The sequence below is a fragment of the Plectropomus leopardus genome, chromosome 10, assembly GCF_026936395.1.
Source record: "Plectropomus leopardus strain MGB_pleo_1.0 chromosome 10, ASM2693639v1, whole genome shotgun sequence".
NCBI classification, from domain to species: Eukaryota; Metazoa; Chordata; class Actinopteri; order Perciformes; family Serranidae; genus Plectropomus; species Plectropomus leopardus.
Window position 1 is genome coordinate 19,298,799 of NC_142185.1, and position 26,686 is coordinate 19,325,484.

Below are 26,686 nucleotides of genomic sequence, written 5' to 3' on the forward strand. Positions count from 1 at the left end.
TTTAGTAATGACTAATAAACTGGACACGTGCCATAAACTGGCACTGCTGGAGTGGGTCTCTATTATCCGAGCGCACTTAGGGAAAGAGACATTTCCAACCTCGCGCAGTATCCTGCATTTCAACTCATTCGGCTTCATCAGGGTCACAAACACAGCTGTAAAGCGGTAGTCTCAAAACGTGCCTGTAACATCCGCATTGCAAAGCATTGCAGGAGGCTACTGAATATGAAAAAGCCGGTAGGCCCCTCATCGTCATTCACAGCTGATAACCGGCCGCGGCATGCCTTTCCATGATAGTATTTAGCGTTCATCACATCCCCGGGTACTAACCGATGACTTCCTGCAGCTCGTACGACTCCCTGGTAATTGGCCAGCTGGTTGTCAGCGCCGGTTGCGGGTGGAGGACAGGAGCCGGAGATTCGCCTTGATCCGCCATGATGATGATGATGATTCTGCGCTAGTTAGCAGCCTCTCTCGCAGACAGGCAGACACCGAGACAGACAGAGAGAGAGAGAGAGAGAGAGAGAAGAGAGGGAGAGAGAGAGAAAGAGAGAGAGTCAAATTTGACCTCACCTCCTTGATACAAATGTCAGCTGGCGGCTGCAGCAGAGCAACTACCGCCAGCGATGAGACACAACCCGGAAAATAACGGACCGCACACATGCGCGCACACAAACACACACGCGCTCACTTTTCAATGACATCCCAGTTCACTACACAGTGGTTCAATGCACACAGGAAGACATTGATTAAAATCACTATGAATCATTTTGGGAGACTATCAGGCGGTTCAAAAGGCTGCAATGCAGATCTTTAATTAATTGTGTACTTTCATGTATTAAGTAACAAATACTGTCAGCGTTGATGTGTTATTGTCAGGTAAAACGACTTGGCGGGTGCTTTGTGTGAGACAGTAACACGTATGAGTGACGACTTTTTTTTTTTGTCACATGTACTCAAATAATGCAAATTAACACTGTCCAGTAGATGGAGCCACCACATCTTGATATGGTCAAGTGTATGATGACTGAGGAACAGAGTACTCGCCATAAGAATTCATAATTGGAGCTGAAGCTACTGATCGATTAATCAATTTACCAACAGACTTAAGATAACTCGGCAATAATTTCATCAATTAATAAACAATTTTCAAGCCCAATTGCCAAACATTCTCCAGTAAATTCAATATCTGTGTGTTTTGGACGGTTAGTAGGGGAGAAAAAAATGGAATAACCAGCAGGTTTACCTATATTGAAAATTATCATTACTTACCGCCCCGTGTGTGGTATTATATATAATTGCAGACACTCGATAGATAGATAGATAGATAGATAGATAGATAGATAGAGTCTACAATTACACAACAGAATCGTAGATACTGTCTAGTTTAGTTATATAGTTAGTATAGTTTTATCTAGTTTCTAGTACTGATTTCCATTTAATGATCTATTTATTTATTTATTCATACATGTATCATGAACATACCATATCTGTGTAAGTGAAAGGTGTGTATATAGATTTTTATTTAATTTAATTTCGGGTTATGTTATGTTATCTTATTGATTCTCACTCAAGCTTCTATAACGTGAACTGTTACAGTCTGACCTTATCTTATTTTGTATTATATTAGACATGCAGTATTTATAAAAACATAAAAAAAAATGTTTAGACTATATATTCTTATGTTCTTTTGTACTGTGCTTATGGACCATAAAATGAAGGCTACAATAAGTTGCCATTTTTACACCAAGCTAAAACGAATCCAGCTTAATTCTATAACCATGTATAACTAACTTTCATAAAGGTTTGGCTTTAACTGTAAGGTGATTTTGAAGGCTGCGGTTCATGTCTCTGTTAAACTGCCTTATTAATAGAGATGTTTTTAATATTTCACTGATATAAATTGTTGGATAAGATATTACACCTCTCAGAATAATGCAATACAGTTCAAGAGAACAACATAGGATAGATAGATAGATAGATAGATAGATAGATAGATAGATAGATAGATAGATAGATAGATAGATAGATAGACAGACAGATAGATAATATTGCTATACCAAATGCGAAAAAGAAATAACCCCATTAATACTTGGTCAAATTATTTATGAATTTCACATCCCTAAGGTCAACTGCATCAAGTCTGTCAGTAGGTGGCATGGTTTACCAACATGATGTAGCCTTGAAGTCCATCGCTTTAATGTTGCCATATTATTTGCGCTTAAATTTCAGTTTTGATGCAAATTTATTAACGATCGTTTTGAGTTTGGCAATAATAATACATTCGAGGTGACACCTCATCTTGCAAGCCGGGTATTGTGGGTCCCTTACTATAACATAACAGTACGAGATGTGTAAAAAAGATAGTGAAATTAAAACAAGAAAAACCTTCTGTGGTGATTCCAAAAGCACACCTAGCTAAACTGTTACTGTGGAGGTGCGACACAAAACGTGGTTTACCTTGCTTACGCTGTTGTGTAGCCGGTTTAACGTTCACCGACTATATTGCATGACATTTCAACGCACCAATCACTCGCTGAGGAGCTGATTGAGTCTACTTCCCTACACTGGCAGAGCTGAGGGGAAGCGGACGGACGGCGATCTCGCACGGATATCGCATCATCAGCCGAGTCTGCACGGTCAGATCGCCTGCAAGAGACCTCCGTGATCCAGCGGGCCATCGATTTCTTTTTCCACCCGGTCCCAGTGTCTGCTGCAGGGAGATGGCCGGTATTTTGGCGTGGTTTTGGAACGAGAGGTTCTGGCTCCCTCATAACGTAACCTGGGCTGACTTAAAAAATACAGATGAAGCAACGTTCCCGCAAGCCGAGGATCTCTATCTGGCGTGTCCTTTAGCATTCTGCATCTTTATGATACGGCTGGTTTTCGAAAGGTGGGTCTAAGCACACGCGATAATCCAGGTGGCTGTGTTTGTTGTGTGTCGATGAAATACTCCGGTGTATGATGCAGCACACCCCGCTGCCCATGTTCGTCAGTCTGTTATCTAAACAATGGCATCTTATCTGGTTAGCCCACAAATCATCACGGTTGATCATCCTTCTTTCTGCAGGCCTGCAGCATTACGCGCTGTCTGAATTTGATGCATCTGTCAGAGCACACGCGCGCGCGTGTGCGCACACACACACACACACACAGTGCAACCAAGTTGCCATACCTGCCCAAATCCAGCTACTGTCCTCTCAGTTCAAACCTCAATTTCAACAAAGCATCGTGCTAGAGACAGTCTCCTTTTACCTGTCCGGCTGGTTTGTTTTGACTCTGCTGCTCCAGTTATGATATGGTGCGTGTTGCATCATCTTATCTCTGGCTATTATTGAACAATCATCAATATACAGTAAAGCACAGAGCCATGATGACCACAGCAATACTTGTCTTGCATATGTGGGTCAGAAGTCTCTTTAGGGAGCACGAGTGAGGCCTTAAATTTCCCCACTAAACCCTTCACTCATGCTCAGTATTTATTCCTGAAAATATGGTGATCAAGTTCAGATCATCCAGAAAAAAGACCTAATGTATGCCTATAAGATTTTAAATCTATATACTAAATACTGCATGAATTTATTCATTGTAAATTGTTTATTTACATCTACCTGTTACCTACCTATTAGCCTATCCCAGCATTACTGCTTGCCAAAAAACTGTTTTAGCAAATGAAATCTGAAATTTGCAGACTGCACATGATATGTAAAGTGGCTCATAATGCCAATAATTTGTGTCAAAAGACTAACAAGATCTATCTAAACTATTGTGTCATCCCCAGTTCTTCTTTTACTCTACCTGGAAATGTCAACCTTTTAAACAAAACTGGTCTTCATCTGTGGAAGACCACATTTTCAAAACATTTTCATGTCCTGGTAGAGTAAAAGATTTGGGAACGAGCAGATGTACACAGAAAGGTGCAGATAAGTGTTACCCTGCACCTTCAATGAATTATGGATATGCATGTCCTTCCTGGTGATTGCATGCCTCATCTCAGTGTTGATTTATAAGGGCGTTGTGATATTTTAATTGCAGGTTTATTGCCAGACCATGTGCCATGGGCCTGAAGATCCAAGCCAACGGGCCACAAAAAGCACAACCCAATGCTATCCTGGAGAAGGTTTTCACTGCTATAACCAAGGTTGTGCATGTGTTCTTATCATTATTTTTTTAATGTTTTATCTCATGATATTTATACCAAATATGAAAACTACATCTAAGATGTGGAGTGTTTGTCTTGTCTTGCCAGCACCCAGATGAGAAGAGGTTGGAGGGCTTGTCCAAGCAGCTTGACTGGGATGTGCGGACCATCCAGCGCTGGTTCAGACAACGCCGAAACCAGGAGAAGCCCAGCACTCTCGCCCGATTCTGTGAAAGCATGTAAGGGAAATCACCTTTAACACCACAACATACAGTATACCTTAACATAGCTCCAAGACATTTTTCTCTGCATTTCATAACATCCAAGTTCCTGAAAATGAACTGGCACAGACTTTCAGTTTGCCTTCAGTAAAGTATATCATATCTGCTTTATTGTTTTGATGTGGATTATCACTCTGCACAGTTGTAAGTGGAGACTGGTTTAAATATGCTGCAAAGCTTTATCACTTACCAAAAACCCCTAACAGTGGTAAAAAAAAACAGGCCTGATGTTCACAAGGATAAATAACTTTATCAAAGCAAGTTTCATGCTTCTGCAAGTTTATTTTTGTATTGTATGGAAATAAAGGGAAACTCTGCCACTGCTTAAAAGCATGCACTCACAAAACATGTTTTCCTTAATGTTGGCAGCAATGTAAAGGCAATTCTTCTGGCTTTGACATATTTTCATTCTGTATTAATGTCAGCTGATTATTGGAAATGTCAAAAATTAGTGTAAAAATGGGAGGAAATTACAATTAATTAAATCCCAGGTTGACATCCCTATATTGCTTCTTTTGTCAGTAAAGTAGGATTTATTTATATAATGCTTTTTAAAAACATAGATCACAAATTGCTTTACAAGAGCAATATGCAACATACAAGAAAGAAAACGTATAAGATAAAGCGACAAAATCGCAATGCACAAGAATACACAAAATTTGAAGAATATACTGAGCTAGTGTATACATGTTACCCAAATTCCTGTCTGAACAGGTGTGTCTTTAGCTGGCTTTTAAAAGAAACAACAGAGTCAGCAGGCCATAGGGGTGCAGGCAGAGCATTCCAAAATCTAGGTGCTACGGCCTGAAAAAGCTCAACCACCATCTTAAGGTGGATACAAGGGACAGACTGCACCCCACAGTCCAAAACCCAAAGATAATCAGTTTACAATGTTAAAAAAAGAGAAAAGCAGCAAGTCGTCATAGTTGAGAGACTGGAATTGGTGAATGTTTGGCATTTTTGCCTGAAAAAAGACTGACATGGTAAATCAATAATCAAAGTGGCTTATTAGTTTTCGGTCATTTGTCTGTCAGTCTACTAATGGTTTCATCTCTATAGACAAACAGGAGTATAAATGCTCGATTGGTCAAAAGTCAAATTTGTCCCAGCGCAAACAAACAAACCCACTCAGGCTGTAACAGAGAACTGGCTAATCTGCAGTAGAGCATTTGCCATCAGGGAGATTGTAGTTACTTAAGAGTGTGATGTTAAAGGCCAACAAGCGAGCGTGGCTGTCAGAGCAGAGTCATGTCTGACACAAGTGGAGCCAATCTGGCAGTTTGAGACACAGGGAGCCTCACATCCTCTGATCCGCCTGAGGCTGCTGTTCACTCAGGAGAACACTGCTGGCTGATAAAAAAAAAAAAAAAAATCTGGACTCCTATTACAACCTCACAGAGAAATCTGTGAACACCAACCTGCTTTCTTTTACACAAGAATAACCTGAGGTTGCCGTCCTCTGTGATATGCGTGAGCTTTCTGAACATGCTTAGCTGGCATTCAGTCTGTTTTGGGTTTTTTTGGAAATATGTTTATTGATTTTCAATGAGAAAAATGAAAGAAAATATATAGAAAATGGAGAGAAAGAAGAAGTAGAGGAAGAAAAGAAGAGGAGAAAAAAAAAGAGTAAAGAACATAGCACATACTTCAAAAGAACACAGCGATACTTCATGGTCATAAAATGAGTACTATAGATAGAATATAAAAGCAGAAAAATAAATAAATAAAAGTAAAATAAATAGTAGACATACATTCAGTCTGTTTAAGCAACAACTGTACCGAAACTGTATCTGCATGCAGCATAATTGACTGCAGACATTATTGGGCTTTGCAACAGTTTGGACAGGTTGTCTGTGTCAGTTGCTTACAGTGCAATTCTCCAAACGGGGCCAGCATCAGTCCTTCCAACAGTGATTGTGCTCTAATTAGGCCCTCATGCACAGCTGTTGCAGACTGATAGCATTCTTTGTTTCTCAGTTGTCAGGACAGCTGATCTGTTGTCTATTCTTTTCATTATGCAAAAACAGAGTGTGTAGCAGACACATTTGGTCTGGAAATAATGAAGACTCTGCATAGAGTTTGTTTACCATCTATTGTTGCTACCTGTCTTTTTCCAAAATACACAGCAAAAAGCATCCTGACAAGTTCAAGTATTGATTTTTTTTGCAGAAGCCCTACAGTAACCTCTTTTTTTTCAACAGAAACTGGTTTCATTCCAAAATCTTCTTAAAGCAGGTGCTTTGCACTTGTAGAAAGAAATAATTCTAGACGCAAATGGAAAAATCACTGGATATAAGTAGTATTATTTCACCACAGTGGCAAAGCTATTTGTTTTTAATGTTTGTTTGTTTTAAAGCCTTAAAATGAGACTATATGCCAAATTAAGATGTGCTATTTTTTCAGTGTGGTTTTACCAGAGTTCCTTCTCGTCAGTTTTTCTTGGTAACAGCAGACTAAGAAATGAGCAGGCTTTGATGTCCTTGATGCCCCCTGTTGTCTGCGCTCATCTTCATCCATCCTCCCTCTTTGTTTTCACTGAGAACAAAGAAATTATCATTAGCAAAATACTATAATCACAGCTTTTTTTTAAAGACACAGATACAGGGCTTTTCTGTGACAAGATTGAAATATAGTTACTAATTATACCTTGTAATATCTACTATTGGCCTCAGCCAGTATTTATCATAAAATGTAATGGTTTTCACATGGTCACATGGTTTTTTTAATAAGGTAAAAATCATACTTCTTGCTGCAATATTATAACTTTAATAGAATTTAACAGGGTCCCTCCTCTGATGCTGCATCTAGTTTTCTTTATACATCTGCTTAAAGGTATTAAAATACATTTAATGTCACCTCCAAATCTAATTAATATATCACATTGTGGACGGACAGTCACTTCCTGTAGTCTTGTCATCACTGTGAGGTCGCCATGCAACCAAATTAGACTTCAGGAAGTCACTGCGCTTGACAAGAAATAGTCATGCACAAAACACCTCACATCCACATCTGATTGTTTTTACATTTCATTTCTAGTTTTCTTCTTGGTTTAAATGAGCAAAGTATGACATGTTAGTAAGTGAGCCTCAGAGGAGGTGGTAGGTGTATTTCACCACCGTTTGGCCAAGCCGGTCTGTCCAGTTTTAGTATTTGAACTAAGCTTTGCTACCCAGCTGCTGGCTGTAGGTCTATATTTACTATACAGATACAGGAGTGGCATTGTTCTTCTCTTCTTAATCTCAGGAAGGAAATGACAAGGAGGATTTTCCAAAATTTGAAAGTATTCCTTTAAGGGTTTTGTTGTTGTTTTTGAGGTGGGTTGTCGCTGCAGTTTTGCCTCATCTCATAGTTTTATCACATTTATAACTAAAAAATAACACCTGCATTATCTTGACAGTTAAAGCCTCTCTTTATTTGTCATCCCCACTCTTTACTTTTGCAAATAACCACATTACTACTCTTTCTGAAATCGATATGTTGGTGTATGATTTTCATTCCTTTCAACCAACACACCAAAGGCAGCTCAGCAAAAACCAAGTCGACAACTAATAAGCATGTTTTTTTTTCATATGCTTCTAGCAGAGCTGAGACATGATCCATATACATGTGTTCTTTAAAGAGGACAGCCACACCCGTCCGCGTTTTCCTCAAATTAGTTGCTGTATTCCAGTACCACATTAAAATAACTGGCTATTGGCAAGCTTTCTCATTTGGCAAATTTGAAATCAAGCCTTGTAATCAAACCAAATTAGACAAATACACAAAGGTGGAAGGGACAGCTATAACTGCCTGAAGAGTAAAGGAGGTGTTACTGCTGTACTGCTGATTCAAAAGCACAGAGGGAATATATCGAGGCTTTTTTTTTTGCACAAATCAATTCTGATCAAAGCTTGAGCTTCATGACTAATTGTTATGTTGAACCACCCAAATGCAAACAGTTGCAGCCAGCTGGTGCTCAGACTACCCACCTGGAGAAGTGACAATGTGGAATTAAATGAGCCAGCATGACCTGCTTTTATTATTTTCTTGCAAAGCTAGGAGCTTCACTCAGAATGAAAACAGACTCATTACTGAGTTTTTGATCAAATCAAAGTTATCCCCCCTCCTCTACCATCTTTCCTTTCCTCAGGCAATGCTTTGTCCAAACAGGTATTTCAGATTTAATAGTGATCAGTGGATCTGTCCCAGTTTAAAATGCGCAGTCTTATCAGATATCATGAATGATTCATTAATTTATAATCAAGATATTTTCAAAGGATGGTGTTGTGAACCATAACACATTACATAAGCCTACTCTTGTGTCAAATTCCCCACAGTCTATATGTTTTTTTACAGGACAAGTTCATGATAACACATAAATGTTATTTGGCTGACCCCAGTAATACCCGGCACTAATTCATTTAAATGTGTAACTGGCTAGTTTCTGCTACATCATGTGCACAGCAACTCTAGGATGATGAACTGCATAACATTATATTGCCCACAACCAAGCCTTTATCTGAAAAAGAAAATTAATGCACAATGATACAAAAAATACGTCTCTGACTAAGGGGGAAAAAAGTAATTGTGATTGTAAATACAGTATATAACAGTGATTCAAAAGCACTTGGAATAGACTGTTGCAAGCTTGATGAAGCAGTTGCCATGCAACAGTCTTTACTGTGTGCCAGGTAGACTTGTCCAGTTCATTTGGTTTTACATTACTGTTGATCAAGCACAAAAATCAGTTAATCACTGCTTCCTGCACCTTGTGTTAACATAATTAGAATTTCTCCGGCATTCACTGAAGAGTTAAAACTGACTTGAACAAACATCCACATAAAAAGGACTAGCTCTGTTGGATGTGCCTGCACTGCAAAGCTGATTTATCCTGTTCTCCTTTTGAGTGTTCATGTCATGTTGTGTTTGCAGGCTGTGGATGCCAAAATGTAAAATGTATTTGAGGTCAGATGGAACAACCACACGGCACAATTTTTAAAGTATGCAAAACCTCGTCTCACATGACACGTTATACAGCTTCTGTCACAGCCATCACTTGATGTTTTCTTCCATGTCACAGAAAACAAGCTCTGTTTTGTGTCTCTTCTTTATGTTTGACTTTGTGAAGCTATTGCACTGAATTCAGCAGTGTATAGTGATATATATATATATATATATATATCCCAGAATACAGGCTCCACTGGGAAAAACCATTTAATCTAATTGGTTACAAATTAGTGAAATGCTCTGATGACTAAATATTCTACACAAGGGTTTCTCTCAGTCAAACCCTAAAGACAAATTAGCTTTTGTTTCCTGTAGAAATTCATCTGGTTTCATCTGATGCAACTTCCAGAGTTGTGTAAAAAAGGTGCCTGCTAGTGGGCCAGTCTTAAATCCTTCCTCCCAATTGCTGACTATTAAAAGTTGGTTGTTTATATATATATATGCACATCTCCCTGCTCAGCAAGGCTTTGATCACCGAAGTGTCAGCTGAAGCAGTTTCTCCTCTGCCTGTGAGCTCAGACCTCATGATCACTTTGCCCACTATTGTGTTGTTGTAGTTACTGTAAATTATGTGCAGGGTTATATAAAGCCTTGCACTAGATGGGCTGGGACAGTACAAGAGTCTTGTCTTTGCCCCCGGACTCAGTGAAGTCAGTGATGTCCCACTTTCAGTGACTCACCCTAAACTGCAGATGTGGGGAAGTAAGAAGACCTCACACCACTTCAAATTTCTGATTAGAGGCATGACGGCCACATAGTATGCCACAGTCTGCCGCACCTAGGGACAGAAATACATAAGTAGCATACAAAGCAAGTTGAGTTCATGTACTTCTCCCCTGGCAATGTTTATATTATGGGATGTATCTAAATTGTATGATTTCAGGATGTGGTCCAGCTGCATGATTCTCTACAAACTGGTTCTAGTATATTAAAATATTTAACTTTTCTCTCTCATTTACTTAACCTTATCTGTAATCAAACATGATTGGCCCCGGACTTGAAATCAAAGTATAAAAGAGAAAGAAAAAAGGCTCAGTTAAAAAAAAATGCACATCTGAGGGCAGCTGTCCTTCACACTTGCAATTTCACGGTAGGGATCCTTCACATTTGGCTCACAGCCTATTAAAAAGCACTACTGTCATGCCCAAAAACTAAAAGTTACGATTCAAATGTAATGGCAGGTTTGCTGCCTTGTTAAATGTTGATCTTTTATAGCTATATATTCATTTCTTTTTTTTCTGTGTTTCCTGTAGGTGGAGATTTACATTCTATCTCTATATATTTACCTACGGAGTGCGTTTCCTTAAAAAGGTAAGATTTCCTGACAGACATAAGAGAACCAGCCTGCTGTGATGTTGTTAAAAGTTAGTATGAGTCACTGTGATTTGAATCAATTTTCTACAGCACTTTTGGAAGTACATGGCAAGCATGAAAATCTTTTGGTTTCTAGCATCATTAATGCCTAGTCATTAGACTGGCAAATAAAATTGATGTTATGGTGTAAGGGACTAATTTTATATAGGCAAATTGTAATAAAAACCTAGTGCAAAAGTGTTCATTAATAATGGATCAAGGATAGAGGGAGCAGCTGACAAATAAAAAACACTCCCAATACTAAATAATGCCGTGCATTAAATATGCAATCCATTTATCTCAGAGTGTGTAGGACTGAGTGATGATTTGTCTTTCTTTTGATCTTGAATGTCTGCTGCTGGGAGTCATATTTTCATATGTGCTATTGTTGGCAAAATGATGACAGTTGAGGTGACAGCTAATTTGTAAATTCTGCATACATTAATATTACCACCTCAGTGACTTTAGGAAGCTGAGTATTAACAGTATGATACGTTTGTTTTTAAAATATCTCTTCAATAATGTTAAAATTACATTAGGCTGTTTCAAACTACACAACATTGCTGCTTCAAGTAGCCTGTCGCTACCTTAGCATGCTTTACAGTGCAATGTTGAAGTTCACTTTCAGTTCAAAAGGAGATTTATTGGAAACCTAACTTTCATTGCATAACAATCAATCCTCAGGATTTTGCACCTCTGAATGTGGTGAAAACATATTAGAGATTTGAGGCAAAGCTTCAACACCGTCTGAAACCCACTTTCACATATAAGAATCCTTTTCTTCCTTTAAAAACTTCTGTACCTAGGAGGGTCATATCTGGCCTAGATTACACCAGAGAAATTTAAGAGTATTTTAAACACAGTTTTAGATTTTTGAAACCTTTATTCTATTCGTGATGATGCAAAAAGGGAGATCACACTTCTCTGAGATAATTGAGTCCAGATTTGACCTGTCTTGGAATAGTGATTTTTAATCCGGGCCTGGTTCAGTGTGATCTAGATGTGGGGGAAAAAAGCAGTAAAATACCCCCTTTTCTGTATTTCAACACACAGAATATCAGGTCAAATCTATAGTTCAGATTTGACCTGTCTAAATATAGTTGATCTTGATCTGGACCTGGTCCAATGTGATCTACATGTGAAAAATGCAGTGAAATCTGACTTAATAGCATTTTCACAAATAGAATAAAAGTTTTTGGCAAATTTGAGACTGTATTTATCAACTTTCAGCATCTCTGGGATAATCTAGTCCAAATTTGACCAAAGTATGGTGTTTTTTTATTTGGACTTGGTCTAATATGGTCAACATGTGAACAAATTAACAAATCCCCTTTTTTGCATTTCTACAAATAGAATAAAGAAATCACAAATGATAACGTGGGTTTCAGACAGCACTGGGGCTTTATATGAAATGTATAACATGTCTTCACAACAAGAGGTGCAAAAAAAACCCAATTACGTTTCCCTTCACTGCTGAATTGGAAGCTACGAATCAGAAGCTAACTTCTGCGTCTTTAAGGAAGATAGCTTATTTGTAAATTTTACAGACACTAATAATAACGCATCGGAGTTACTTGAAGTTAACAGCAAATGTGGTTGTGGTAAAAACGTATCTTTAATAAAGTTACAGTGGCCTAATTCTAGTTTCGGATTGGGCTACCGGTGACAATGAACTCTGGCCATCAATCATTTTAGTGCTTTGAGATTAGGTTAGCATGTATGCGCTTCAATTATAAAAGCAAACAACTACCAAGCCAAGGCACATTAACAGTGTTGTACATTGATCATATTTTACGTATTTGTCTTTTTTCGAAACCAACAAATTGCAATGTTGGCGTTAAACGCAATTTATGCTAACGCTAGTGACGTTTTTCGTACTAGTTTATCCGCCGCGAGCGCTAGCAATAACATTAGCTTAACCGGCAAGGGTTAGCTGCATTCATGCTAACTTTTCGAACAAAAAAGTGCAAACTCAACCGTTTTTTATCGTAAATATTTACATTTTAAAGCACGTCTTACCTTTCAAATTCCAACAGTCACTTGGTGTGTGAAAATAATGGTGAAAATCCATTATGTCACAGCGAGTCGCCATACTGTGTGTAGTTCAGGGGATGTAGGATATTGGAGCATTCAAGTATTCCCCTGTTCAGAAACGTCGTTAACCCCCTGAAACCTGAGCAAACTGACTGGATTTCTTTCAAAAACACAAAAAAAGGCAATAAGCAACTTAAAAAGAAATGGCCCAAAAATAAGCAAGATATTAGGGAAAAAAAATTATAAGAAAATTACCTGAAAAAAAGGAAAATTAAAAAACAAACAGAAAAAAATGACTAACTCTTTAGAACCAGGATCAACATCAGTTTTGTTGTGCTGCATTAAGATGCATATCACAAGCTACCTAAATCTTTAAAACCTGAGCAGATTGGTTTAAAAAACATGGGGGCAGGGGGCAATGAGTAATTTGCCAAGAAATGTCTTGGATTATAATAAAATTATCCCAAAATAGACAAAAATGTCTAGAAAATTCTATTTGTAATTATAATGATTATATATTTAAAATTATGTTACGGAGAAACATATAATAAAACACATAAAATACATTTTTATATATTTTTTAATTTTCATTGCTTTTTGAGGTAATTTTTGTTTGTTTTTTTAACATTTTTTCATTATTTTTATTTTTTTTATTTATTTTTTACATTTTCACCATTTTTTTGCAAATTGTTGGACCATGGCTTGTGAAGTTGCTTGTTTCTTTCTCTCCGTGTTTTTGAAAAAAAATCAAATTAATCTGTTAGATTTTGAACAGGTTAAGAAAGAGGTTTAAAAAATTAACCATTTTAACCATATATAACCATAAGAATGATTGTTTTCTGGACATTTCTCCCTGTGTTTTTGTAAATATCTAATAATCCTCCTCAGCTATTTTCAGGCCATTCTCTCCAAATTTTCATTGCCTTTTCCCCATGTTTTCAACCCAATCAAACCAATTTTCTCAAGTTTCATAAGTTTAAATGTTTGTTAAAGGCATCTGAATGCAGCACGACAAAACTGATGTTGATCCAGGCGTTAAAGGGTTAAGGCACACTTGTGAGAGTTCATAAATTGTGGTCATTTTGTCCAATGTGCCAGGTAAATATTACTGAAATATAGGCCAAGATAGATTCATATATTTCATTCATATATTCATGAAAATGCATAAATGTATATATAATCAACAAAGCAATAGTTGAGATAGCAGAGTAAGAAATATCTCTCAAAGACACAAGTTGCATGACGAAGCACTTTGTGAAAATAGTTCATTCCCTGGCAATCCCTGCTGCAGGCTGCAGTCTCTGTGGGATTTATTAATAGAGCAGGTCTGGAGACAGGAGCACAGGAGACGTAAACTCAGTCACAGTGACGGGTCACTGTTTGCTTATTACACATTCCTCTGTATCACAGTTAACATTTCTCTGGTCTCCCTGATGTCATTATGACATTCAATTTAGGATGAAGGCTGTCTTTGTTCCTTTGTAATCCAGTAGCTGCCTTTTATGTCAAAGTATGCATTGTAACAAAATGCTTTATATCAGTCATTCAGTATTTTAGAAACCACTTTGATTCCATTCAGAATCCATCAAGGGAATTATTTATTTTTCGGTGTTCACATTGCTATTCATGTGTTAGATCTGAAACGACACATTGAATTGAACTCCAACTGGATGTGTGGGAACAGCATAACGCTGCATTTATATTGTTGTTAATGGAGCCTGCATTTTCTAGGTTTTTATTAAAATAAAATACAACGTATGAGACTTTGTCAGGGATCGAACATTGTGTTGTGCCTGAGTTTGTGCAGTGATTTGTATGACAGTGCGGTCATATCCTAAGTCTTTCAGTCACTGTTTTTTACATTTTAAAATACAATCTAGTTTTTATTATTATTATATTATATTATATTATTATTATTTATTTGTATTCCTTTTGTTTTTTGCAGACTGCGTGGCTTTGGAACACTAAAGAGTGCTGGTACAACTACCCTTACCAGGTATTTTAATGCACCACAGTAATAATGATATGACAAGATGACGTGCATTACCAAACTACTGACTTAATAAATGTTTATTTAAACCTTGTTGCCTTTTGTCTTTATGCAGCCACTGACTGTGGACATCCATTATTACTATATACTGGAGCTGTCTTTCTACCTGTCCTTACTCTTTTCCCAATTCACAGACATCAGGAGGAAGGTAAGAATGGCTGCAAATCACACCATCATGCATCTCCAGTAACACAGATCATTCAATGATTTTCAAAAGATTTACTGTAAGGCAAAAAATTACACTTTTAGTCACTTTTTGTGTGTTGAAAACAGAAACTTCGGTTGCATTTATGCCAATGTAAGGAGCTCTGTCGCACAAAAGTCATCATTATATTTGCCTTACTGTCCGTCTCTTTTCTTACCGCCATGACTCTGTAACGTTCAGTCTATTTGCTTGTGATCATTTGCTTTTCACCTCAGTGTATTCTCACTGACGTGTGAAATAACAAAATATTGCGAGGGCAAAACAGATTAACACTTTGTCAAACATTTAGGAAATGGATTCAGTGTCAAACTTCACAAAAACGTATCTCAAGCTTTCCTCAACTGTTGGTGTAGAGTTTGTTTTTGTTTGCTTTTGTGTAATACGAACAGCAAATTATTGCACCTACAGGTTGTTACAGAGCGGCATCCCCAGTTGTTTTCACAGACGGGGCCTCTGAGGAATCGCATTCTGATTTACTTTGGTTTCTTATTTTACTGTTAATTCTTTAAAACCTAGTTCGACATCAGCTTTCTTGTGCTGCCTTCAGACACCTTTCACAAGCTATTTAACCCTTTGAAACCTGAGCAAACTAGTTTGATTTCTTTCAAAAACATAGGAAAAAAGTCACAGAGCAAGAAAGGTTCCACAAATTGCAAGAAATTAAAGGTGGCGAAGAAAATTACCTATAAATTATAGTTTTAAAAAAAGGGGTGACAATTTTTACAAAATTATCAGAAAATGTCCAGAAAACTATATTTATGATCATTGTAGTTATTTGTTTAAAATGATGTCACAAAAAATATACATATATTTTTTAATTATCTGCACTTTTTATGGATCTCAGTTGTGCTTATTTGCATGTAATTTTCTTGTAAACTTTTTACAAATTTCTTGCTATTCTTTGGGCCATATGCTTTTTAAGTTGCTCACTGCCTTCTCCCCGTGTTTTTGGAAGAAATCAAACTAATTTGCTCAGGTTTCAAATGTTGCTAATTATCAGATGAGTTTTAAAGTGTTAGGCGTGTGTATCTGTACATGATAGGCGATTCATTGCTTTTCAGATAGGCTGGTTGTATACAGCTTTAATTTGAACGAGGACACTGGTCGTAAGGAACAAAACATTTACTCGCAACAAGCCTTCTCATGTTTAGGGGAGACTTTCTCATTTTCATTCAGATATTTTGAGGTGTGTCTTCAAGAGACCCCTTTGTTTGACGCCTAAATTTAGAGTGTTATCTAGCCCCTTTCCCAAAAAAATCTATGCCACCTTGGTAGATGACAATGGATTTATAGTTTCCCAAAATACCACAGCCTTCATGCTAGTTTAAAATATGAGAGCACCGCCGCCTCTTAAAGACAGTAATGCCACACTCCAAATATTTTTGGGAGTGGGCTATGGACCCTACCACCCTCCACAGAGGTGCTATTGTTGATCAGCTAATGACATGTTTCAAGTTTAGTCTGTTATTTTTATAAAGTAATTATGTCAGACAATTATTCATCCTGGAAGAGATAGCAATAGGAAAAAGGTTTAATTTTATGAACTGAAAATGATCCATAATCAACTCATATAACACTGCCTTCTTTCATATTTTAACCCCGTGAAACCAAGTTGAGACTTAATTTTTGTTGTGGTGCATTCAGATGCCTTTTATTTATTGTATTTAAACCTTTGATCACTGCACTAATTGGTTTGCAAGAAATTAGGAAAAAGGTGACAAGAAAATGACCTGAAAATGAGTGTTAGAGAGATGGACAGAGACAAAAGGAATTATTAGAAAAGTATTTTTGAAATATTATTATTTATTTTTAAGCTGGTCAATGCCTTCTTCCCACTATTTTTGAAAGAAATCAAGCCAATTTGCTCGGGTTTCAAGAGTTAACCATTTAAATGCACTTCCAATAAGCTGCTGCATATGACATTGCATTCATAATAACAAAACCAGAATATAAGTTTATACTGTATACACATTGTGTACATTGTGCTATAAACTTGGTCCATGTTTGTAAAAACTAAGACCAGCTTGTACAAACATTTTTCAGCCCTCTTTCATCTCTTTTTTTTTTTGTTATAAAAATGGCTCCACTTTTGGTTCATTAAGTATCGATTTGCATGCCTTCCAGCCATGATCTTACTCCTGTCTCCAGTCCATCCCAGCTCTGCCCGCTCCACAAGCACACTTTACTCACAGCAGCCCCCATGATGCCATGCTGTGTATGCCTTCACTCTGTCATCTCTTTGTTGACTGTTGGCATGTTGTCTGTTTTTTGTTTCTCCTTTCAGTTTTTTCATGCACAGTACTACACTGAGGAGGTCCTCTGCATCCCCTGCCAATTCCAGTATGTTCTCCCCGCACACTCTTGCCTTGCTTTCATTCTCTGTTTTGCATCATCACTCTTCCTTCATCTTCCTTCTCATTCTGTTGCCATTTTGGGCTGGTTCTGGTTGCTTTGAGCTGAGATATATTTTTTAATAATTTCCAGAGGAATGCTTCCTCATGCCACCTGTCTGCATCTTTACTCACACGGAGCTCCATTCAAGGCTATCCCACACCTAGCAGCTCATACCAAGACAGGACCAAAGCTAAATTACCATTAATTAATTTCACTTAAATTTCAGCTACAGTCATGTTTTGTTTTTTTCTGAGTTGAGGTGATCTTCCTTTCTGCTTGATTTTGATTTCACAGAGATTTTTTCCTCAGTTTCAAACGATGGTGGAATGTAATTAAGCACATTTACTGAAAGTACTGTACTTTACTTGAGTATTTCCATTTCATGCTACTCTACAGAGGTAAATATTGTACTCCTTATACCACCACATTAATTTGACAGCTATAGTTACTTTAAAATGATGATCTTATATACAGAATTTATTACGAGCTCACAAAGTATGATGCATTGTTATGGATTAAACTACCCAGCAGTATGTATAATAATTTAAAAGTAGTTTCACCTCGACCAAATACAACAGTGGAATACTGCTTTCATATTTATGCACCAGTATAATGATCTAAAGATATTATATATAATGGTGTAACAGTCACAGGGTTTTTTTTTCCGCATTAAGCAATTTTACTTTTGATACTTCCACACAGTCTGCTATACTGCTGCTACAGTAGCCCAGAGTGGACAAGCCAAACACTGGCTCCAGATAGAGCAATTCAGGTTTTTGCGCTTTCCTGACAGGCACTGTAGTTCTCCTACAGGCTTTGCACACGGGAAAAGTTTCAGTTCTGCAGCCTCACTGCCAGATGCCTCTAACAGCTGAAATGCGTAGGGCGCAGACATGACACATCACAAAGGTGGCTATCACATAGAGTGTGTGCGTATTGAGTTTTATTGACAATGCAGTTGTTTATGCAGTGTTTGGAAGCTAATAGTAATTAATTTCAAACTTATCCGCTGTCAAAAAATGCTGACAATGACTGTGGTAGTAGCAGTAGTGCTACTGTCACTGACAAACACATCGCACTTCATGCGATTACTTCATAATAAAAGTCATCTCATGTTTTACAAGTTAAATGCTTAAAAGCTGTAGCAGTAGGAAATGTTTGCTTTGCATTATCAGTAACTTAATACAGCATTTTTTCAGCAAACATCACTCAGCGGGCCACAAGCTCAATCACCTCTGTGTTAACAAATAGTGGACAGATAGTGGCTTAACAGACATTTATTTAAATAAAAATATGAGATTGCTTTCAGGAAAAGATCTGAATTCTTCCCCCAACACTGCGAACATATTTCTAACGGCTTTATCACAGTTTGACAAAATAGATTAGATTAGAACTTCATTAATCCTGAAAAAAAAATGAAAAAGAAGGGCCAAGCAGCTCACTGTAAAAAGAATAACACAACAAGATAATAAAAACAAGTTAAAAACCACAGATAAAAAAGACAAACAGAAAAAAGACAAGCCTAGAAAACACTAAAGGGCTAAAACCAAAAAAATTTAAACCATAACCAACACATTAAGTAGACGAACACACATCTCAACCACAAAATTGCATCAGCACAGAGTGCTCATGAATGCTCGGACACTGGGGGCGTACTTGTTTGTTTGTGTAAGTGGTGACTAATCATTGTCTTGTCATAACTTTTTATATCTTTTCAATAGCTGTGCCAATCACAGCGGCACATGACGACCTTGGCTCACCAAAACAGACCAAACTATGCAGCTACTAACTTGGGCAAAGCACACAACAACATGCTAGTTACTGTGAGCTGCAGATGTGCAGTCACATCAGGGGCTTTGTAAGTTTTAAAATGCAGAATTGTGACAAATGTCATGCATTACTGCAAACACACGAGGCTATTGTGTGTGTGCACACAGCAGTCACGTCCCTGTGACTTTATCACATCTGTGCTGAATTAGATACACTAAGTATGTTCCGCATGTAGTGACTCAAACGGCCTTGAGGCAGTACTCTCTCTAGTTGTGTGACATTTCCTTGGCAACTGTGTCCCCAGGATTTCCTGATCATGTTCCTGCACCATGTGGCAACAATCTCCCTCATCACCTTTTCCTACGTGAACAACATGGCGCGAGTGGGAACTCTGGTCATGTGTCTCCACGATGCAGCCGACGTGCTGATAGAGGTGAGAGAATTAAAGGCTGAGGATTGACAGATTTGCATCGGGAGGCTAATATAGTTGGGTGCGTGGGTGGAGTGTGTGGCGTTCATGTGCTCAGTTATCTAAATTTAATGACAGTCCTTATCTTGTGAACATTGTGTCAGACTGTGTCATTAAGGCACAGAAAATGTAAGCTTTTTAATTCTTATGTTGTCAGATATATTTCAAGCAGCTGTTTACATGATCAGATTAAAAATTGATTTTTTTTTTCTACCAGGCTGCCAAGATGGCCAACTATGCCAAATGTCAGATACTGTGCAACCTCCTGTTTGCAATGTTTGCAATTCTCTTCATAAGTTCCAGGCTGGGAGTTTACCCTGTCTGGTAAGTGTTATTTTCTTTCTAGTGTACCATAGCTAGTTCCTTTTAAAGGTTCACTCAGGCAGTCAGAGACCTAAAAACCTGTGCAGTAGATACCTGAAATGCTCTGCAGATTTTGGCAAACCGTCCCTGAAAAAGCATGTCAACACCACAAAGATCTTGTTTTTTTCTTCTTTTTTTTTAACTACTTTCCCCTCAACGGTTTGCAGTGCAGACACATCTCTGTGAATTTTGTTGCTAAGTAATAGTTACTATGGATACAGTAGCTTTAACCTCTCAAAGAAAGCCAAACAAATCAACAAATGAAAAGAAGCATGTTATGCTTCTTGATTTGCCATTGAAAATAGTGTAATTTGATGAAAACATCAAAGGGGTTTTTACTCATTATGGCCTTTTGTCATTTTGTGGCTTTGCATTTATTCATCATATCAAACTGTAGCCAACTATTACGGGCCTTTCTGATTATATTTGGCCAAGTTATCCCATATCAATTGTAGTCCTTGATAGTGTTTGTAGCAGTCACTTTGCAATCACCAGCAGAACTGTTATCACACCTTTCAGGAGCAAAGAGATACAAGATTTAGTCGCTTGGTTTTTCTGTGCGATACCATCGATTCTTGATCAGCACAAAAATTCTATTTCAGGTATCAGAATGAAATTTCTTGCCTTTAATAATTCAGGCGATTCTGAAGAAAGCATTTATGAAAAACACAGAGGCTTTTAGATTAGTGTGCAGCATTTGTAAGACAGCTGTTTAAACTGTTTTAGCCAACACCCCACAGCTCTCTGCCTTTGTTTCCACTCTGTAATATGATGATCCTACACTACATTTTAGTCAGCCCCCACCACAGCAGTAGTAAAGTTGTCATTACTGTAAAGCTGTTGCCATGGCTTCAGTATCTGGAGGATGATTCACAGACAGCCATTTGCAGGCTCAGGGATATATTTAACATGAATCCTTGAAGTTTTGATTGCATGTCATGTGAAGCCAGAAAGCTGATTTTTTCTCCTCCATTAGCAAATATTATTACATTGAGATCTATTTCTTGTGCATACACTGGACTTTAAAGAAAATGCTTTTTCAAAGACGTCTGTTTGCAGGGGTGGAATGTAACTAAGCACATTTACTTAAGTACTGTATTTAAAATTCAAAGTAATTGTACTTTACTGGAGTATTTCCTCTTTATGCAACTTCAAACTTTTACTCCACTACATCTCAGAGGCTATTACTGTGTATTTTACTCCACCACATTTGTGTCACAGCTTTTGAGATTAAGTTTTTAATCATCTTCTTGTTTAATGAAAACAAAAGATGTAATTTTTTTTATTTCATTTTCTAACAAACTGAAGATTGAAATCATGTTTATTTGTAAAGCACATTTAACAACAGCCAGAGTTGACAAAAGTGCTGTACAACAAATTAACATAAATAATTTAACAACATGGTAAAAGCAAAAAGCATTAACATAAATATATGACCATTTTGTTATCTAAAATATAAAAAAGGAAAAAAATGTTGCTTATTGGTTGAGATCATTCTCCTACAACCTAAATGAACTCTTCAAAAACTCCCTTTGAGCTGGATAATGTATTGTCACAAAGCTGAAAACAGGGCTGTTTTTTTCTGAAAACATGAAAAGGATGATTTATTGCTGCAGCTACTCAATGGTATATAAAGGAGTTAACACTAGCACAACCTGAAACATCTAAAGCAGTAAAATACAACCATTAATGTGGTGATAATATGAAACCAAAAACTATGTATACAATAGTAAAACAGACAGGGAACAATTTACTGCACAATGAGTAGGTACACTACTTGAGTAAATGTACTTAGTTACATTCCACCACTGGTGATTAGCTACATAAATCACATGAACAAAAGCAGTTCACTACTGAAAAAGCTAGAGAGATTTGAATGTAGTTAACCTGCCACCAAACTGATTCAAATAGTAGCTTAACAAGTCATTTATCAGCATGTCGATAACTGCTCCCCAGCGCTGTTACTTCTATTTTTCATACTTTAAGTAGCTTACATTTTAGTAACAATATTCATATTTTTTAATTAAGTAAGGTTGTGAATGCAGGACTTTAACTTAATTAAAGGATCTGAATACTTCTCTCACCACTAGGCAGGTTTCCATTAACCCTCAAATTTCGCAAACTGAAACTGCAAATATAAAATATGCCAAATACGTCAAGTACGTTGCTTTCAACTTGTCACAAAACTGTTTCTAAGCTTGCATGAGGTCGTATTTCAGGCGATGCGAAAAAGCCATGTTTCGAAACTGCAATGGAAACACTTTTTACATGATGCTATGGTTATGCACTTGTCGGTAGGAACTGGCTCCCTTGGGCGTGATGCAGTAGGCGCTACAAGAGGTTTTACTGCATCACATAACTCTTCAAAAGTTGAATGGATCATCTGCAAGTTTTGATTCCACATTTCCTCTGTGAAATCATGGACTATCACTTCCCAGAAATCCCTCATATGTGGCCACTCTCGCGTATAAGGGGCCTGCTTTTCCAATATCGTTCGCATAATACGCCTGCGTCACCTTCGATTGGAAATAATGACAGCTAGTGCAGTGGCTGCAATTAAAATAAACTTGCCAATTTTTTGTTGAACATCAATCACCTTGCTTTTTGGAATGTTATCACAAGAGGAGAAGTGCATAACATCACTCAATGGAAACGCAGTCATCTCGCAATTATGTTTTATCGGCATTTCGAAAATATTTCTTAATGTTTGGGCAAATCTGTAATGGAAGCCCGTCTGTCTGTGCTAGTAACAGGTCACTAAGATAAAGGTGTTCCTGCTGGAGCAGAGCCCACCACGTCTCTTTTCACCAGCTTCTCTTTGTCTTTGTCCACCTGCTCCTCAGGACTTACACTAATTCTCCCGCTGAGAGACAGTGCTTTTACTCCTTGTGTTTTCTAATGAAACATGTCAGGTTAATAATCTCCCTGTCCCTCTGATGCTCTGGAAGGATTTTAAACACCACCTTGTTCGAGAGTTGGGAGATAGTAGGGCCCTACCCGTCCTGGTGGGTCTTCAACCTGCTCCTGATCCTGCTGCAGCTTCTTCACTCTTTCTGGTCCTACCTCATAGTGAAGACAGCATGCCGAGCCATCTCCAAAGGAAAGGTTAGTCACTACGCTTAGTTCGTCTTTCGAGTCCTTCTGCATAATCCCGCATTTATACCTGTTCTTGCATAAAAGGGTTTCCTGCTGCGAGTACATACATAAAAACTTTTGACTTTCTCTTTCTATTCTCCTTCAAGGTTGGAAAATGGAATCCGTTACATGTAAGTAGCCTTCACCATAATGAAATGGCATACTGTGTGCAGTTTAATTTTATGTCTCAAGCAGCAGTGTAATCATTTGCATTTGATCCTAATAGTCAATCAGCCCCGACCTAATCAGTGTGCTATGCTAGTGAAGGTGGCATGACTCCAGTTACAGTATGGCATTGTCAGTCTATCAGTTGGTTCACAACTTTGGTCTGGACTGAAAGATCTCAACTTTTTTTTTCTTAATCACATATTTATCGAATATCTTTAGGATGAAGGGAAAAGAAATACAGGTTAAAAAAAACATACTTAGAAAATTGTTTGAACAGTTCCAAAAAAGAGGGGCGAATCAGTGGATGACAGACGACATACCAATTTTAACATGGTATGTCTTACAGTAGTGCTTTTTTTCCACCCAAAATGCAGCATTAAAGTTTAGAGCTGTGACACTCAACTTACAGCAAGTCAAATCTGGCTCCCGCTGGGGTGCCGGGTGGCCCACCAACCGTTTTCTGATTAGCAGTTTTAAAAAAAATTGATTCTCACTGGGATTTTTTTGCATTTAAAAAGCATGAAAATTAAGCTTGTTTGTTAAAAAAAAAAAAGAAAGAAAGAAAAGGAAACTAAATAAAAGTGCCAGGGAAGGATCCCCCAGTAGAGGTCTGGACTAATTATTTCTAGGTTAATTATTGAGTTTTATTTATTAACTGGCCCCTGGCCTCCTGTCATTTTGCAAAGGTGGCCCTCGGGGAAAGCAAGTTGAGTATCCCAGGTTTAAAGTCTGGGTTGCTGGGATGTGTATATGCTGCAGTTTTACAACTGTTGGCCTCCAAGGAAGAGAAAATGATTCTCTAACTATCCCTCTTATTTCTGCAGGTGTCTAAAGACGACCGCAGTGACATTGAGTCCAGCTCCGATGAGGACGACAGCCCCCCACCTAATCACAAGCACCACAGCAGCAGCACCACCAACGGGACCAACAAAAATCACGGGACCAACGGCTACCTGACAGGAGCCCCGTATCCCGACGAACACTGACTAAGCTGATATCACCACACTGGAGCCATGCTACAGACACCATCCATCAAGCTGTGTGTGTGTGTGTGTGAGTGTGTGTATGTATGAGACATGAACAACATTGCCTGTCTGGTACTGGAAGTTCTTGATAGATTTATGTGAATGCAGATTTGTTATCAGTTTGATTCCTTACTAATTTCCTTGCGCAGTTTATTCTCATCATCTATATATTTGCATTAAACTGCACTCAGTGAAATATCGAAGCACTCCTATCAGTACAACCCACTCTCTGTTTAGCCAATGAATGAAAGCATTCCACTTTATGGTGTAAGCATGCTACTTTAACATACAGTAGTCTGGCATACTGGGGGTGTGTTTTTCTTATGTTTGTGTCTTTCTATGTTATTTATTTTTTATAAATACGTTTGCAGATGTTGGGACATCTATTGAATTTGATGTCAGTGTTAAAGATGAAATAATCTTGAACAACACAGCTGTTTTTTTCACAACACACATCATGACAATGATTATTAGCAAAATGCTGAAGACCTTGGGTTTACTTTTAATGCTACACCCCCAAAGATATGCCAAAATGTGTGAAGTTTACTCACATTTTAAAAACACATTCTCCACTCAAACTGTATATGAGATGTCAATAACAGTATTATGTGTGTGCATCAGATATGGCTAGATGCTGTATTCCCTATTAAAGCATTTTGTTAAGTATTCTGGTACATTTCTGGTAAGCATTTCATTAAAGGCCATTTGTCCTCTTAGGGGGCAGACATGAGTTGTTTGAGTTACTCAATAAAAAACACATGATGATTGCAAATGTGTTGGTCTATTCAATAAGTGTAATCAGTAAAGAAAAAACTTGAACTCTGGTGATGCATTCTAATTTTATCAAGACATTAATTTTGCATGTAATAATGACTTAAGATCGAATTATATTCATTGATTCTTCACAAATAGACATTAAGACAATTCACACAGGGGAAACCACAGGACATTTTGATGCGTCATGGGAGAAAAATCTGCAGATGAAAATGAACTGCGGCTAATTCCCATTCAGCTGCTTCAAACTCCTACTCCATTGCTTCAGTTTCAGGGTATAGTAGTGAAGTAATGAGTAGAGAAAACTGGAAATGAGTTAGCATTTTAGCACCGCCGATTCCCTCATTTCAAAGTCAATGTTAAGTCGATGAGTTTTTTGAAATAAGGTCTGTGGTTAACACAAGCCTGAGAGACTTTCACATTTTGTTCTATGACATAAAATGTGTCAGTAAATCCCCCAACTGTATATTCTGAAGCCTTCATGTGTCTTAAAAGAGACGGTGGCTAATGTGTGGAGAATGAGACTACAGAGCCTCCTCATGCCAAGCTTTACGGCTTCATTGTAGTAGGGGTGTTAAGTCATGGGACGGTAGTTCATAGCCTAACATCAACACTTTACATCTCTGGTGACTACATTTATTCTTCAAAAATTATAAAAGTAGGCTAGTGTTTATTTGTCAAGATTATCTCCCTGAATACAGTGTGTAAGTATCAAACTTTTGGTAGTGACAAAGCTTTTTTCTATAATGAACCAGGGAAAAATCAACTTACAATCTGCAAATAAACATCATCCCTGCAGCATGTTGTGCATGCTGGCTAACTGTCACACTATAATGACTTACTGGGACTCCTTATCACAGCAGGGCAGTGTTTTATCCAGACCACCTAAACTGAGACCAAGCCATGAGCAAGACTTCAAGTTTTGAGACCAAGACAAGAACAAGACTTTTAGACCAAGTCATGAACACAGCTAAAGTGTATCGAGACCGTGACAAGACCAAGAAATTGAGAGTTTAGTCCCAAGATGAGAGATAGACAATCAAAAAGTGGTCTTGAAAATGGTTTTGATATCAAAACAGATCTCAAGTATTACAGCTCTGGAGCAGTTCCATTGTTATTGGTATTAGTAACTATAATCACTATTTTTACGTTTACAATGAATCACATGACTGCTTGTATGTGAGAGGGGCAACTCATAATGACAAACTCACAGAGAACTATCCTCGCCTCTGCAGCTGCCCTCAGAAATACCAAACTTTTTGGTGTTAGTAAATCATTTAGCAGTTGAAGACACAGATCCCCCAGGGTTTGGGGTAGATAAAAACACAATTAAAAGAGAGCAATTATTGAACATTTATCAGCGGGTAAAAAAACGACTGCAAATGAATGCTAATGCTCCTGTATCAACTGGTTCTATGAATAAATGTTTGCTAAAAAGTCGCCCATATCATCTTCAAAGGTGACTGAATGTCCGTGTTGTGTTTACAGCTTTATGTTCCCAAGTTGCCAAAAAAATATTGGCATTGCTGGTTTAACAA

The 26,686-nt window shown here is 37.7% G+C and overlaps 2 protein-coding genes and 1 long non-coding RNA gene across 4 annotated transcripts in view; 1 reads left to right on the plus strand and 2 right to left on the minus strand.

Moving 5' to 3' along the window:
* stk39 (serine threonine kinase 39) overlaps positions 1-2,600 on the minus strand; it is a 32,911-nt gene extending 30,311 nt beyond the window's left edge. The window contains exons 1-2 of one of the 2 annotated variants that reach the window (XM_042494993.2): positions 2,461-2,600; positions 331-469 (exon numbers count right to left, since the gene is read on the minus strand). In XM_042494993.2, coding sequence (XP_042350927.1) covers positions 331-436 — 106 coding nt within the window. In that variant the 5' untranslated portion in view covers positions 437-469; positions 2,461-2,600. Of the gene's footprint in view, positions 1-330; positions 1,281-2,460 lie in introns of those variants that run through there. The other variant, XM_088083228.1, reaches the window with a different exon arrangement.
* cers6 (ceramide synthase 6) lies at positions 2,569-25,146 on the plus strand. Its single transcript, XM_042495194.2, has 11 exons — positions 2,569-2,893; positions 4,036-4,141; positions 4,250-4,380; positions 10,662-10,719; positions 14,741-14,791; positions 14,901-14,993; positions 19,519-19,647; positions 19,901-20,007; positions 22,995-23,151; positions 23,289-23,312; positions 24,174-25,146. The coding sequence occupies exons 1-11, from the start codon at positions 2,724-2,726 to the stop codon at positions 24,333-24,335; spliced, it is 1,188 nt and encodes a 395-aa protein (XP_042351128.1). The 5' UTR covers positions 2,569-2,723; the 3' UTR covers positions 24,336-25,146.
* Positions 4,347-13,379, minus strand: LOC148188505 (uncharacterized). The gene is made up of 4 exons (XR_015777634.1): positions 12,781-13,379; positions 10,089-10,186; positions 6,837-6,957; positions 4,347-4,368 (listed from the first exon to the last, which is right to left on the minus strand). It is a non-coding gene; the product is annotated as an uncharacterized LOC148188505 (long non-coding RNA).
* Positions 25,147-26,686: the final 1,540 nt, after the last annotated feature.